Source organism: Mesoplodon densirostris, chromosome 15 (assembly GCF_025265405.1).
Source record: "Mesoplodon densirostris isolate mMesDen1 chromosome 15, mMesDen1 primary haplotype, whole genome shotgun sequence".
NCBI classification, from domain to species: Eukaryota; Metazoa; Chordata; class Mammalia; order Artiodactyla; family Ziphiidae; genus Mesoplodon; species Mesoplodon densirostris.
In genome coordinates, this window is record NC_082675.1 from 80,268,649 (window position 1) to 80,281,603 (window position 12,955).

Below are 12,955 nucleotides of genomic sequence, written 5' to 3' on the forward strand. Positions count from 1 at the left end.
TTAAATTGGGAAAGACAAAATTATTTTTATTTATAATCCCAAATTATTGGGGGAAGTTTTGCATTTTAAAAAGCTCATTCTATGGACATCCTTAGTGTGGGTATGAAAATAGAAAATCTAGTTAGCAAGTTTGGGAGCAACCAGTTGGTAAACAAAACTCCTGGATGTGCTATACAAAAAGACAGCAACAATCAGTGATAGGATGTAAGTTATTTTAAATGAGAAAGTACAAATAAATTACTGAAGTGTTTGCATAAACTGAAGATGGTACAACATGCTTCCAGATGGAGATACAGATTCCCAGGTCCCCAATTTTGTCTAAGGGTATGTCTTTTTTTGTTTTTTGTTTTTTTTTTTTTGCTGTATGTGGGCCTCTCACTGTTGTGGCCTCTCCCATTGCGGAGCACAGGCTCCGGACGCACAGGCTCAGCGGCCATGGCTCACGAGCCCAGCCGCTCCGCGGCATGTGGGATTCTCCCGGACTGGGGCTCGAACCCGTGTCCCCTGCATCGGCAGGCGGATTCTCAACCACTGCGCCACCAGGGAAGCCCCTCTAAGGGTATGTCGATGTCACCAAAGTAAGGTCTTTTTATCATTCCTAAGAAGGCACATAATATATTCTTCTGACCATTGCCGCAAAACTTAAAACTGACTGTCATAGAAGCGGTTTACGTGCCTACAGGCTTACCTAACGATAACTAATGAACAACCGTAGTATATCTCTGCATGTCGGCTGTGAGATCGGATAATTCAACATTTGATTTTACAGGAACGTCCCTCGGCAGAACTAAGGTTCACTGCGCAAGTGTTGTTAGGCCCTTGTGAGCTTAGTAAGAGTGGGGATAGATTATGATTGACAGATTACAGAAAAATTTAGGAGATGGAATCAACTGAACTTAATGATTGATTGGATATAAAGAATAAAAGCCTAGAAAGAATTAATGATAATATCAATTTGTCTTTCTTGCACGACTTGGTGAATTGTAGTAATTTTGCTGGGTACACTGTAAAAAAAAAGGCGGGCTTGGGAACAAATCTGGTGTGACCATAGGAGACCTGAGTAAGTATTTTCTCTAATTAGTTGGACATATAGCTTAAAATACAAGAGAAAGAACTGGCATAAAGATCTAGAAGTCACTTGAATATGAACTGTATTTAAGACATATTTGTGGAGGATAGCAGGAAGAGTGAGTCTGAAAAAAATGAAAAGTATTGGACACAAGAGAGAAAGGAAGATGAATAGAAACCAGGGATCACACTGTGGGATCACAGAAATTTAGTCAAAAGAATACTTTTATATGGAGACAATGTAAATGTCTTTACATTAGACAGTGTATTGGTATGAAAGAATCTAAAAATCACTGCTATTACACTTTACTTCTGGAAAAGAGATTTGGTACAAGTCAAGATAATGGGAATCATTAATTTGAAAAATAACTATTTACACAAAACAGAAAAGACAAATTGCCCTAATGTCAGCTCGTTTATTATATTCACATTTTGCAAACCAATGAAAAATGTTCTCCTTCCTCTCCTCCCCATTCTGGCCATTTACACACTAAGAACAGAAGTAAATCTTCTGTTTACCCACATAGGTCGTTAAGGAAATGTCTGATTTCCTCCAGAATACAGTGCAGCTATTCTGGTATTTTGATTTTCTATAATGAATGTTATTATCTACCCAAAGCAGATAGATATAGGAGACCTTTTAACTTGTCATTTTGTCCAGCTGTTTGAGCCTGTGGGAAATGGGATGGGAGTGATTTTCATAGTATGAGAAAACATATAAAGTATTTCCCTTTTGATTTTTAATTCATTACATGTGAAAATCACAATATTCTGTATATATTGTGTCAAAAAACATTAAAGTTAATTTCAACAGTTTCTCTTTGACATACTAAAAACTTTAATTGTGATAAGAGCACTTAACATGAGATCAACCCTCTTAACACATTTTTAAGTATCGGTAACTATAGAGACAATGTCGCACGCAGATTTCTAGAGCTTATTCACCCAGCTTAACGGAAACCTTATGCCTGTTGGATAGCAACCTTTCCTCTTTTTAAAATACTTTTAAATGTGGCTTTAAGAAAATTTAAAATTCTGTCATATTTATTTGTCAGTATTTTACTAGATAACCTTATCTTCTCAAATAAATTTTCTTCTTTTCAATAACTCTGTTTTGTATGTATTTTATATATTATTGTGTGGACCTAAGCTTCAGAACACTATGCATTGATAGTGTGGAAAGCAGGAATTCCTTTCTCATTACTGTTTTATATTATGCTACCATGTGTGTTTCAGTATTAAGTGAGATTTTGACTATTGATTTGAGTACATTATTTCATTCTTACTATTTATATTATGTGTGCATTTTGACTCATTTTATTTGTAATCCAAAATTTAAGTTTTTGCCAAAGGACTTCTCAGCATCAAATGAAAAGTTTACACATATTTTTACATTATGTGTATATTATACCACTAGCTCTAAGGAAAATATTAATAGGTTTTAAAATATCGTTTTGTTATTCTCTTAAAAATACTGAATATGTTTTCTCTTATGGATTGGGCTTTTGGTGACATATTTAAGAACTCTTTTCCTAGCCACAGAAGAGAATTTTTTCTCCTCTGCCTCTAAAAGTTTTTTTGCTTTAGGTTGACATTTTTTTTTTTTTTTTTTTGGTGGTACGCGGGCCTCTCCCGTTGCAGAGCACAGGCTCCGGACACCCAGGCTCAGCAGCCATGGCTCACGGGCCCAGCCGCTCCGCGGCATGTGGGATCTTCCCAGACCGGGGCACGAACCCATGTCCCCTGCATCGGCAGGCGGACTCTCAACCACTGCGCCACCAGGGAAGCCCCCTAGGTTGACATTTAAATATATGATACATTCTGAAATAATCTTTGTATAAGGTGTGAGGTTAAGGTGAAGTTTTCCATTTCCTCCCTATGAATACCCATTTGCAACAGCAAAATTTGTTTTTTTTGCTGTACGCAGGCCTCTCCTGCTGCAGAGCACAGGCTCCGGACGCACAGGCTTAGTGGCCACGGCCCACGGGTCCAGCCATTCTGTGGCACGTGGGATCCTCCCGGACCGGGGCACGAACCCACGTCCCCTGCATCAGCAGGCGGACTCCCAACCACTGTACCACCAGCGAAGCCCTCTTTCTTTTTCTTGATTTGCATTTTCAAAGGTATCATTTCATTGTCTTTCAAACAATAGTTTTGAAATAAAATAATTTGGTAAACAAATAAACAAATATTAACTTAAAGAAAGAAAAATGATAAATGCAATTTATTGAATTATTGCTCCAGAGATTTAAAAAAAGCTTAATGTTTCAAACCAATCAAAATAAATCAAGAATCTGACCAAAAAGCTCCAATAAAAAAACCCATCAATAATATGTTTATATTGGTTTTCAATTGTTATAAGTAATGGTTTCCTTTAAGCATTGGATGAGAGACATTAACCTGCTTCCACCCTCATCTGCATACACAGTGACAGTGTTGTTTCTATGCACTATCCAGTGTACACAGATGACTCATAGCTCATCAGAGTCTCTTTAGAAGGGTAAGGGCCCCATGTTAAGAACTTGTAATGTATGACACTACTCTTAAATGTATGCTGCTGTTAGTACTTACAAAATTACTTTGAATAAAGTTGAATTCTACCAATTTTCTCATTTAATAGTATTTTTAAAGTATTTTATCTTTACTAAACCCTTTTGTAGAGCAGAAGTTGTATCATTCTTTTTCATATGAGGAGACCGGTATTCAGCATGGTTAGATTATCACTGAATTCGGTTAGTGTGGATGAGTTTAGTCAAGTTCTCTTGCTATTATGCCAGGCAATCTTTCTATTATTGCTGCTTAACTGTCGTTTTTGATGTTTCATTCCCACAGGAGCAGAAACATATTTGAATTACATAACTGATTTTTAGACAATAAAAAATACCAATCAGTCCATACCATGCCCCAAATTAACACTAGAAAACAAACGTTCATTGCAATCCTCTCTAAAGGACCACTTTGTCTCTCAAAAACATGAAACAAAACAAGATAGAACAAATAAAAAAAAAGGATATCAGGTAGAGAATAAAGGGAAGAAAAATTATTTTGCTATCCTTTTCATTTTTTCTCAAATGCTAAGAGAAGCAAATCCATCAAACTTACACAAATACACACAGTTATCATTGGAAAGCTGTGTACACGCATTGCTTAAAACTAAATTAAAAGTGTAGTAGAGGGCTTCCCTGGTGGTGCAGTGGTTGGGAGTCTGCCTGCCGGTGTGGGAGAGGTGGGTTCGTGTCCCGGTCTGGGAGGATTCCACATGCCACGGAGTGGCTGGGACCGTGGGCCATGGCCACTGGGCCTGCGCGTCCAGAGCCTGTGCTCCACAACAGGAGAGGCCGCAGCAGTGAGAGGCCCGTGTACCGGAAAAAAAAAAAATGTAGTAGACAATGCCACTCAAAAGAAAGAAAAAAAAAAAAACTAGAGAAGCCTGAGTTAATAAATACTTTTTTTTTGTTTTTTGACTCTGTGGTCACTTTGATGCCAAGAATGATAATTAGCTGGAAAGAAAATGGCTTGTTGTTTAGTTTTCTGACGTTCTAGCACAGTTAAGCAATCTTCAGTATCTCAAAATAAATTCATCATTAACAAATTACCAATGTTTGTAAAACAATCAAATCCCGATTTGAAATAATCAAGAAAATATTGTATATATAATAGAACATGGTTTTAAGATATAGATATATTTGTTGAAATTTGTTTGGAAAATTTTTAATAATTTTAAAATGCAATACTTTTGCCCTTCATACTTATTCATAGATCTGCACTGTAAAAAACGAACCAGCAGAGCTCATGGAAAATCTCATGAATTCTTATACACATAGTCACATTATAAGCTTTAAAAAACAAGTTTCATAATTCAAAGCATTTTTCCCTAATTATTTTTGAACCCAAGTTTTAAAAATTTGATCATCTTGATGTCAAAATAAAGGTAAGGGAAAATGTTGCTTTTATAGGATGACACTGATTGTTCTGGCATCTAATTGTTTCAAATTGTGCTACTTCAAGACTCATTAGTCTGGTTGTTCTAATAATCTAGGAGCTAATTAGAAAGACTGCTTTTCTTTTATTGGTTTTAAGGTGATTTATTAGGTAATTGGTATTCCAAAACATCTTTTATTTTCTTTGTTTTTCCTAAATTAAGTAAAATTATCTATATGCTTAAATTATATTTTATACTCATTTTTATATACTCACTTAGTATTTCTATAGTCATAAGTAATTTACAAACATGTTTTCTATAAATCAGTTTATTAAAAATGTTCACTTCCTATGAATATTAGTAGTAGATTCTATTATAAAAGACTATACAGTAAAATGTGGTTTTGATAAAAATGAAAAATAGATTAATTTATAGTAATACATATTATAGAAAATGATTTGGATAAACTTCAATAGGACCACTATATTCTAGGGAAAATATTCACATTGACAAATCATTAACATGTCATCTGTAATGGATACAAATTACCTGGATATTTATTTATTGACAAATTTATTCATAGTATTTCTAAAAGACAGTTACTACATCAGTATCAAGGAACCAGCTTTTAATAAGATGATTTCTTATCAATCAGCATGCCCTCTTATATGTTAATAACAGAAGCACTTTTTTTTTCAGTTTTTGCAAATAATTATTTTCCCTCTATCTTTTGCCTTTATTTTTAATTAAAATTTATTGATATACCAAAAATGTATAGGATTTGTGAATATATTTACTTGTAATGGAAAACATTTACTAAATTTGACACTGTTTTCAATCATTTTATTTTTTAAATAGAATTTGCTTCTTCATCCTTTGTCTTTTAAGTTTCTGAGAGTGTGTGACATGTAAAATTAATTTCTTATCTTTTGGGTATCATCACCTTATAATATTTTTCATATTAATTCTATTACATTTAAGAATAGAGAGTCTTGTACTAGTCCTAGGATTCAAGTCTCTATTAGACATTTAGATGAAGTATTTTGGTCAAAAAGCCCACGTTATTTGCCATACCTGTATACGTATATATGTACACACATTAATGGCAGAACTATCCCAACTAGTGCTGAAATATAAGTGGGATTATCTTTTGCAATTTGAGAAAAAATTATTTACCTCTAAATATTTATAAATGTTCTAATTAAAGAGGACCTCTGAAAATTATCATACCTATCTTTCTCTAAAATATATTAATTGTACATAACTGAAGAAAATAAAGAAACTTGTAAAGAAATAACAAAATGAGATGGAGTTTTCCTTACAGTGGTCTTCAATATTATTAAAAATACAAGAGAGAGAGAGAAGAAGAGAGCTAAGATAGTAGGGTAAGAGAAAGAGAGCAGGGTTTTACTTGGTTTACATGGACAGATATCCCAATTTTATTTACTGATATTGCATCTACATTTTCTATAATTCTCCACTAAAAATATCACAGAATCTTGGGAAAATAACTGATTTGAGATCTTGAACAGGAAATATAAAATGCTCCTATGTATCAGTCTGGTTCCAATTGAGAGAGACAATAATTAAAATGAAGGAAGTTTAATATAAAGAATTATTAAGCTATAATAGGGGAGTAACGATAAAGATGTAATGAGAACTCCAAAGGGTACTCTGGGGTTCAGTGAAATCATCTAAGGACAGACAAATGTGGAAGGGAGACAAGCTTCAGATGTCCTTAGAGGAGGTGTGGTTGCGGCATCTTGCACGCACGGCAAAGGAATTCACTGGGCTAGAACCAGTCCACATTCTCCAGGCAAACATGGATAATTCTCCAGGGTACAAGTGGGCTGGTGGTTGGAAATGCAGAGAGAATTGGGAGACCACTGCAGGTTCAAGGCCGGGAGCACACAGTGACGACACTGGCAAGGCTGTAAGACCTCCTCTGGCTTGGGCTGGAGTCCTATGGTTGCCAAGGGAATGTACATTTGGGGCTTTGGGAACTGTGCTTGTGGTTAGGTAAAGCAATACATGTATTTCCACACATCCAGTTGGCTGGTCAACCGTGCAGCATGAGAAAGGGAAAAGCAAAAATGCTACACACATAGAACCAGGAAGAGGGGCCCTTTTCCTCCTGCAATGTGCATTCAGTGCCCTTTATTGACAAGACTCAACCTTGCACTCACAATAAAAGATGCTCTAATGGGCCAATCCATTATCATAGTTTCACAGTGCCAGTTCTTTTTAAGCAGGTAGTGAAGGATGAATGTGCAGCTAGGAAGCAATAATTTGGTAAGTGGCAGAGCCTAGAACATATTGCTGTACCAAAAACAATGAAAGCAATCAAAGACTAATAGGTCGTGTCTAAAGTACACAGAAACGGACACAAATTCTGAAGATCTATTTTTCTTAACACCACCCATTTATAAATCTGTGATGTAGATTGCTTACATTCTTTTCTTTTGTTTTTACTCGAGTGTATGTATGTGTACCCATGCAAGTGCACATATATTTATTTTTTAAACTAGCATGGCTCTGGGTTTTTTGAACATCAAAGAGGACTTCTCTTTGTGTGTGTGGGGGGGAAGGAGAATGTGTGGGAGAAAAAAGAGTGAACTTCACTTTGGGATTCTTAGTATAAACAAATTCACACCAAGTCTATTGTCCTTGGCAGAAAGTCTCCCCACAGATTTTACAATTAAGAAGTTTTATGTTTCTTACTCCAATATTTTCTAAATTACATATTCCCTATATTTTATTCTTCATTCTTCTTTTAGCAATTAACTTTGGGGAACCTCAGGCTGAGAGGTGTATCACAAAAGGTTCCTCTTTCTCATTACATTCCCTTTCTCATCTGCAATCGAAAGGTGAGATTCTTTCCTCTCTGCTTTCACCACCCAAATTTTCTGTTTGCCATCTGGGGAAGTATATGCTGTTTCTTCATCTTCTCTTGGCTTAAGCCAGAATTTACAATATGTGACATGTATAGTTCTCATTTTATGTTTTGATGGTGTAGCCATTTCTTTATTTTATTGATTATTTATTTTTTATTTTTAATAAAAAAATTTCCTCTGAAAAAATTTAAACAGAATGTTTAAATTGTAAGATAAATTGATTATTCCCCAAATTATGTGACTTTTAAGGAAACTGATTTACTACACTTAAAGTATCATTTATTAGATTTACATGAATTATTTACGTGATTTTTTAAAAAGTTGCCTATTTGTTGATGTGTCCAGGTAACCAGGTATGTTTGAAATGCTTGAGAAACTTAGAAATATCAAATTTTTAAGCATAGATCTATTTGTAACACCAAGTTTAAAGAGATGTCTAAGCCCAATGTCTATAGAAGCGATGGGTCCCAGTTCACTTGCATTCTGTTTTTGAATCTTTCTATCCTATATTGTATGTTCACAGGTTTCTAAATCAGTTTGCTTTTGGATCTAGAGGACAGTGTGCTGTATTGTGGAGAGTATCTGAAAGTTTTATGTTTAACCTTTCACTTTATCAAAAACCCTGGGTATAAATCCATTTAAAATAGATATTTTAAGTTTAAATTCATTTGTACATTTATAATCATTTTTTATTATTTTTAAAAATATTTAGGAAATACTTATAGGCAAGATTTGAGAATTCTTTCCAGAATAAAATGTATTCTAGCATAAACTTAGCTGAATAAATTTCACAAGACATTTTAAGACCCATGTAAAATCCAAATTGTCTCCAACTAGCTTTATTGATAAATTCAAGCCTACTTAGAATAATTGATTTTATAGTATATATACTTATTCGGTATTTTGAAGACTAGTTTATAAATTTTTTAAATGTTTTATGACATTTAATAGGATACCTAAAAAAATGTAAAGTTATTGTGTACTGGAAATGGGACACTCAAAGAAGAATTTAATTTAAACTCTACATTTTACAAATGAGAAAAAGGTAAGCTCCACATGAGAAAATGTGTGAAAAAAATTGTGAAGGGCTTCCCTGGTGGCGCAGTGGTTGAGAGTCCGCCTGCCAATGCAGGGGACACGCGTTTGTGCCCCGGTCGGGGAAGATCCCACATGCCGCGGGAGCGGCTGGGCCCGTGAGCCATGGCCGCTGAGCCTGCGCGTCCAGAGCCTGTGCTCTGCAACGGGAGAGGCCACAACAGTGAGAGGCCCGCGTACTGCAAAAAAAAAAAAAAAAAAGTGAAGTAATGATAAGTTATTTCAAAATGAGTATGCTCTCATAAGTCTTTACATACTTAGTAATTCATTTGAAATTGAGTTTCATTTGTGTTGATGTCTGATATATTTTATATATCATTTTATCTTTATCTTCATGATGAATGGGAAAATAAAAATTAATTAAAATTATCTATTCTATGGAATCACAAAAGATAATTTTTCTTTATTGAACTGACAATGTGCAAAGGATTTACTCGTGAATCCTGACTGTTAGCAGATTTTTCAAACATTTGAGGAATTTGGAAGTAGAAAATGTGAAGTTTATATATTTTTTTAAAAGAAAGAAATTTAAATTATACAGAATTTACAGCATTAAAGCATGGAATTAATATAGCTAAATAACTCTTATTTTTATCATTTCAAAGTGGGAGGAATACATAGCAAAAGTTATTCTGTATAAAACAAGGCAATGTTTCGACGTCGGCAATTTATTATGGATTCTTACCTGACCAGAGACTGCGTTTTCACAAACGTAAGTCTCATAGTATTCGGAGAACTCAGGAGCATGATCATTGATATTGAGAACTTGCACATACACAGGGACTGCAGAAATCTGTTCTATACTATCTGCAAATTGAATAAACAGAATGAAAATAAAGAATGCTAATGCTGTCTTTAGGGGAAACATGGTCATGAAAACTGCATTAGAGGCTACATGGTACATTTTTATTTTACTTGAATAAAAGCTGAGGACAGGATAGCTATATAATTCATCTATTATTCAACAATACAGCCTAGAAAAAATGTTCTCAACACATTCAGCTCAACCAATATTAATCCAGTGCCTTGTATCTGCCATGGACTTTAGGAGCTGTTGAGGAAAAGTAGTAAAAGTAAAGGAGATAGTCAGGTACATGAGAACTTTTGTTTTTAAATCCAGGAACTATTGAACATATTTGTATTATCCCTGGCCTCTACGAACTGAATGCCAGTAGCACCCTCCACTCTAGTTGTGATGATCTAAATTGTCTTCAGACATGGTCAAATGTACTAGGAGGCAAAAATGCCTGCAGTTGAGACGTGTTGCTCTATCATAACTTTCACAAAGGCGCTCGCTCACCAGAAATGAGGAGAATGATGATTTAGTCCATGTGTTAAATATTAAACACAGAGCCAGTGATGGTGGAAGGATGAAAAATAGTGGGATGTTAGCCTCTTCTAGAACCTAATCTGGCAATGGATAGTAAAAGTTAAACTACACATATCTTTGACCCAGTCATTAGTTTGGGAAACCTATGCTACAGTCCAAGGCACCAATATATAAGAGTATGTAATCCAATGTATTTATTCCAGAATTGTATGCATCCCAACCAAACAACTGGAAGTAACCCAAAAGGGATTGGGGAAATAAATTACCACCAAACTATGAAATTGTGCATGCTTATTAAAAATGAATGCATCAATGTAACACATGTAGTAATATCATGAACATTAAAAATGTATTTTAATCTTGGTTCTCAATTTGAGAAAAATGCTCACCACTGTTTGTCTCAGTTGGTTTACTGTAAAATGGAAATGATACTAGTAACTAGCTTATAGAGCTGTTATAAAGATTAAATGAATTAATACATATGAAACATTTAGAGGATCACTTAACATATAAATAAGCAATAAACATTAAATACTATTATTTTATTTATCTACTAACCAGAAGTGATATACATGATGTTTTGTGAAGTGCTAAAAAACAATTTGTAGCATAAGGTATTGTATATTTGTATATCATTATTTTAAATCTTTCTTTTTATTTTAAAAAGCCATGGGAAGGTACATATATTGAAGAGTGGGGAGAGGGAGTTTCTTTTGTTTGCCTCAGTGTTTTTATTTATAATCTTACATGTTTTTTTTTTTAATCACAAAGCATTATATTTGCGATTGTAATTCATAAGGGCAAATACAAATTAAAAAAAAAAAAAGAGGCTTAACTCTCCTTGTTGAAAATTAGGGAAAAGTCTTTCCTTCCTTCCTCTTCTTAGAGCATTTACTTTAGAAAAGCTTGTAAACTATTTTTCTATCTCTTTTAAATGTATGTAAACCTTTTAAAATTGAGATAAACGTCTTGCCAACTTTACAACCCAGGCCTGTCTTTCTCCAGTCCTGGGAGCCAGTTCCTTGAAATAAAGCCATCAACGAAGATAACACTTTTTTATCCCAGTTTCTGTGGGAGGGTAGGAGCCTAACTTCAGCAAAGGTCTTGACCCTAAGATGCAAAACTACCTCTTGTCATAAACATATAAAAGTTTAGGTTTCAGTTAGCAAACAAACACAGATAGTCACTCCAACTACCTAGTGAATTTAGGATAAACTGTATGGCACATGGTGATGTGAAGTTCTCCTAATTTAAGGCCAGTGATGGTTTATCTTGAGAACATGTCTGCAGTGGGTTATATCTGCTTGGCTATGTAAAAAGCTGAGATTTCTTTCTGATTTGGCAATTTCTTATCAATTTACTGTGATGCACATCAAATTCTGGTTTAATGATTTTCAATTATAAAACTGTTTCTATTTCACCTCGTGAAGAGGTTTTCCAGGTTGGGATAAAATTTTTGGTTGTAATTGTTTTTAACTAATAAATAACAGTGGCAATTATGATAGAAATTACAGCTTTCAATTCATTAAAATTAAAATTTGCAAGTTTTATTGCATACAAAAGAAACCCATGGCCTTTAGAAAATACATAAACCATTAAGAATTATGATGTTGAGACTCTTCTCTATTGTGTTACATTCAGGATAAAATTGATTAAGAAACATTAAATATGAAAATATATTTCTAGATATTTCAAGATGAAATTATTCAAAACTTAAGTCTAATATTTTTTATGGTTTAAATATATATCACTATAGAACAACTTTCTTCATAAGTAAGTAAAATGGAAAAAGTATATCAGTTACAAATAAATTTAAGGAAAATTAGTAAAAAAATTCATTTAAAATGTTTATCTATTTTTCTGAAAAATCTATTTAAAATCAAGTTCAAATTAAACCTTTGGCATGACTATAAAAAGCATACACATATCTTCACAGATTCATTTTAAAGTAGTTAGTTGTCTTATTCACTTAGTTGGCATGCTGATAAATAGCTTGGTGCTTAATTTGGGATGTTTCCAGGAAAAAGACTAAGCAGAGTGAACTTCATTTGCTGGGAAAACAAATGTGAAAATGGAACATCTCTTTCCTGTAATCAGCATAATTGTTATGTCACAAGTTTCCAGGTAGTTAACACATGCAGCAAGTACTTTTTGTAACAAATTTATATGAAGCCTTGTTTTCCACTGTTTAGGTGGTTTGTTTATATTACTATGTCTTAAGTGACTTAAATGGTCAAACAATTATTTTTGATATCAATATTATGGTAATGAGAAATTGGCACTTACAATTATTTTCTCCAAAATTGTTCTAAAATGAGTTTAATAATGTGGGTTAAAAATGAATCAAGAGACAGAGGAAAAAATACATGAAAATTGGTTACTTAGTGTTACATAAGTTCTTTCTAAGCAGTTTCCCTTAAAATGAAATAAACATTTTCAAAAATAATCTTCAAAGATGAGTGAAATGATAATTAACTTTGTGGGGTTTTGAAAATATTTATCTGATTATATTTTATTTTGGAATTTTATTCCCCATCCTGTAACTTTTCAACTTGATAAAAATAACAATGGGAATATCAAATCTCTCTTTTTCTAAACAAATTTTTTTATTTTGAGGAAACTGATTTTATAGCACCAGAAGCAGAT

General features: G+C 33.7%; 1 protein-coding gene across 1 annotated transcript in view; it reads right to left on the bottom strand.

Moving 5' to 3' along the window:
* The window catches only part of CDH19 (cadherin 19), a 54,989-nt gene that overhangs the window by 10,010 nt on the left and 32,024 nt on the right, over positions 1 to 12,955 (bottom strand). The window contains exon 8 of the mRNA XM_060119309.1: positions 9,665 to 9,786. Coding sequence (XP_059975292.1) covers positions 9,665 to 9,786 — 122 coding nt within the window. The remainder of the gene's footprint in view (positions 1 to 9,664; positions 9,787 to 12,955) is intronic.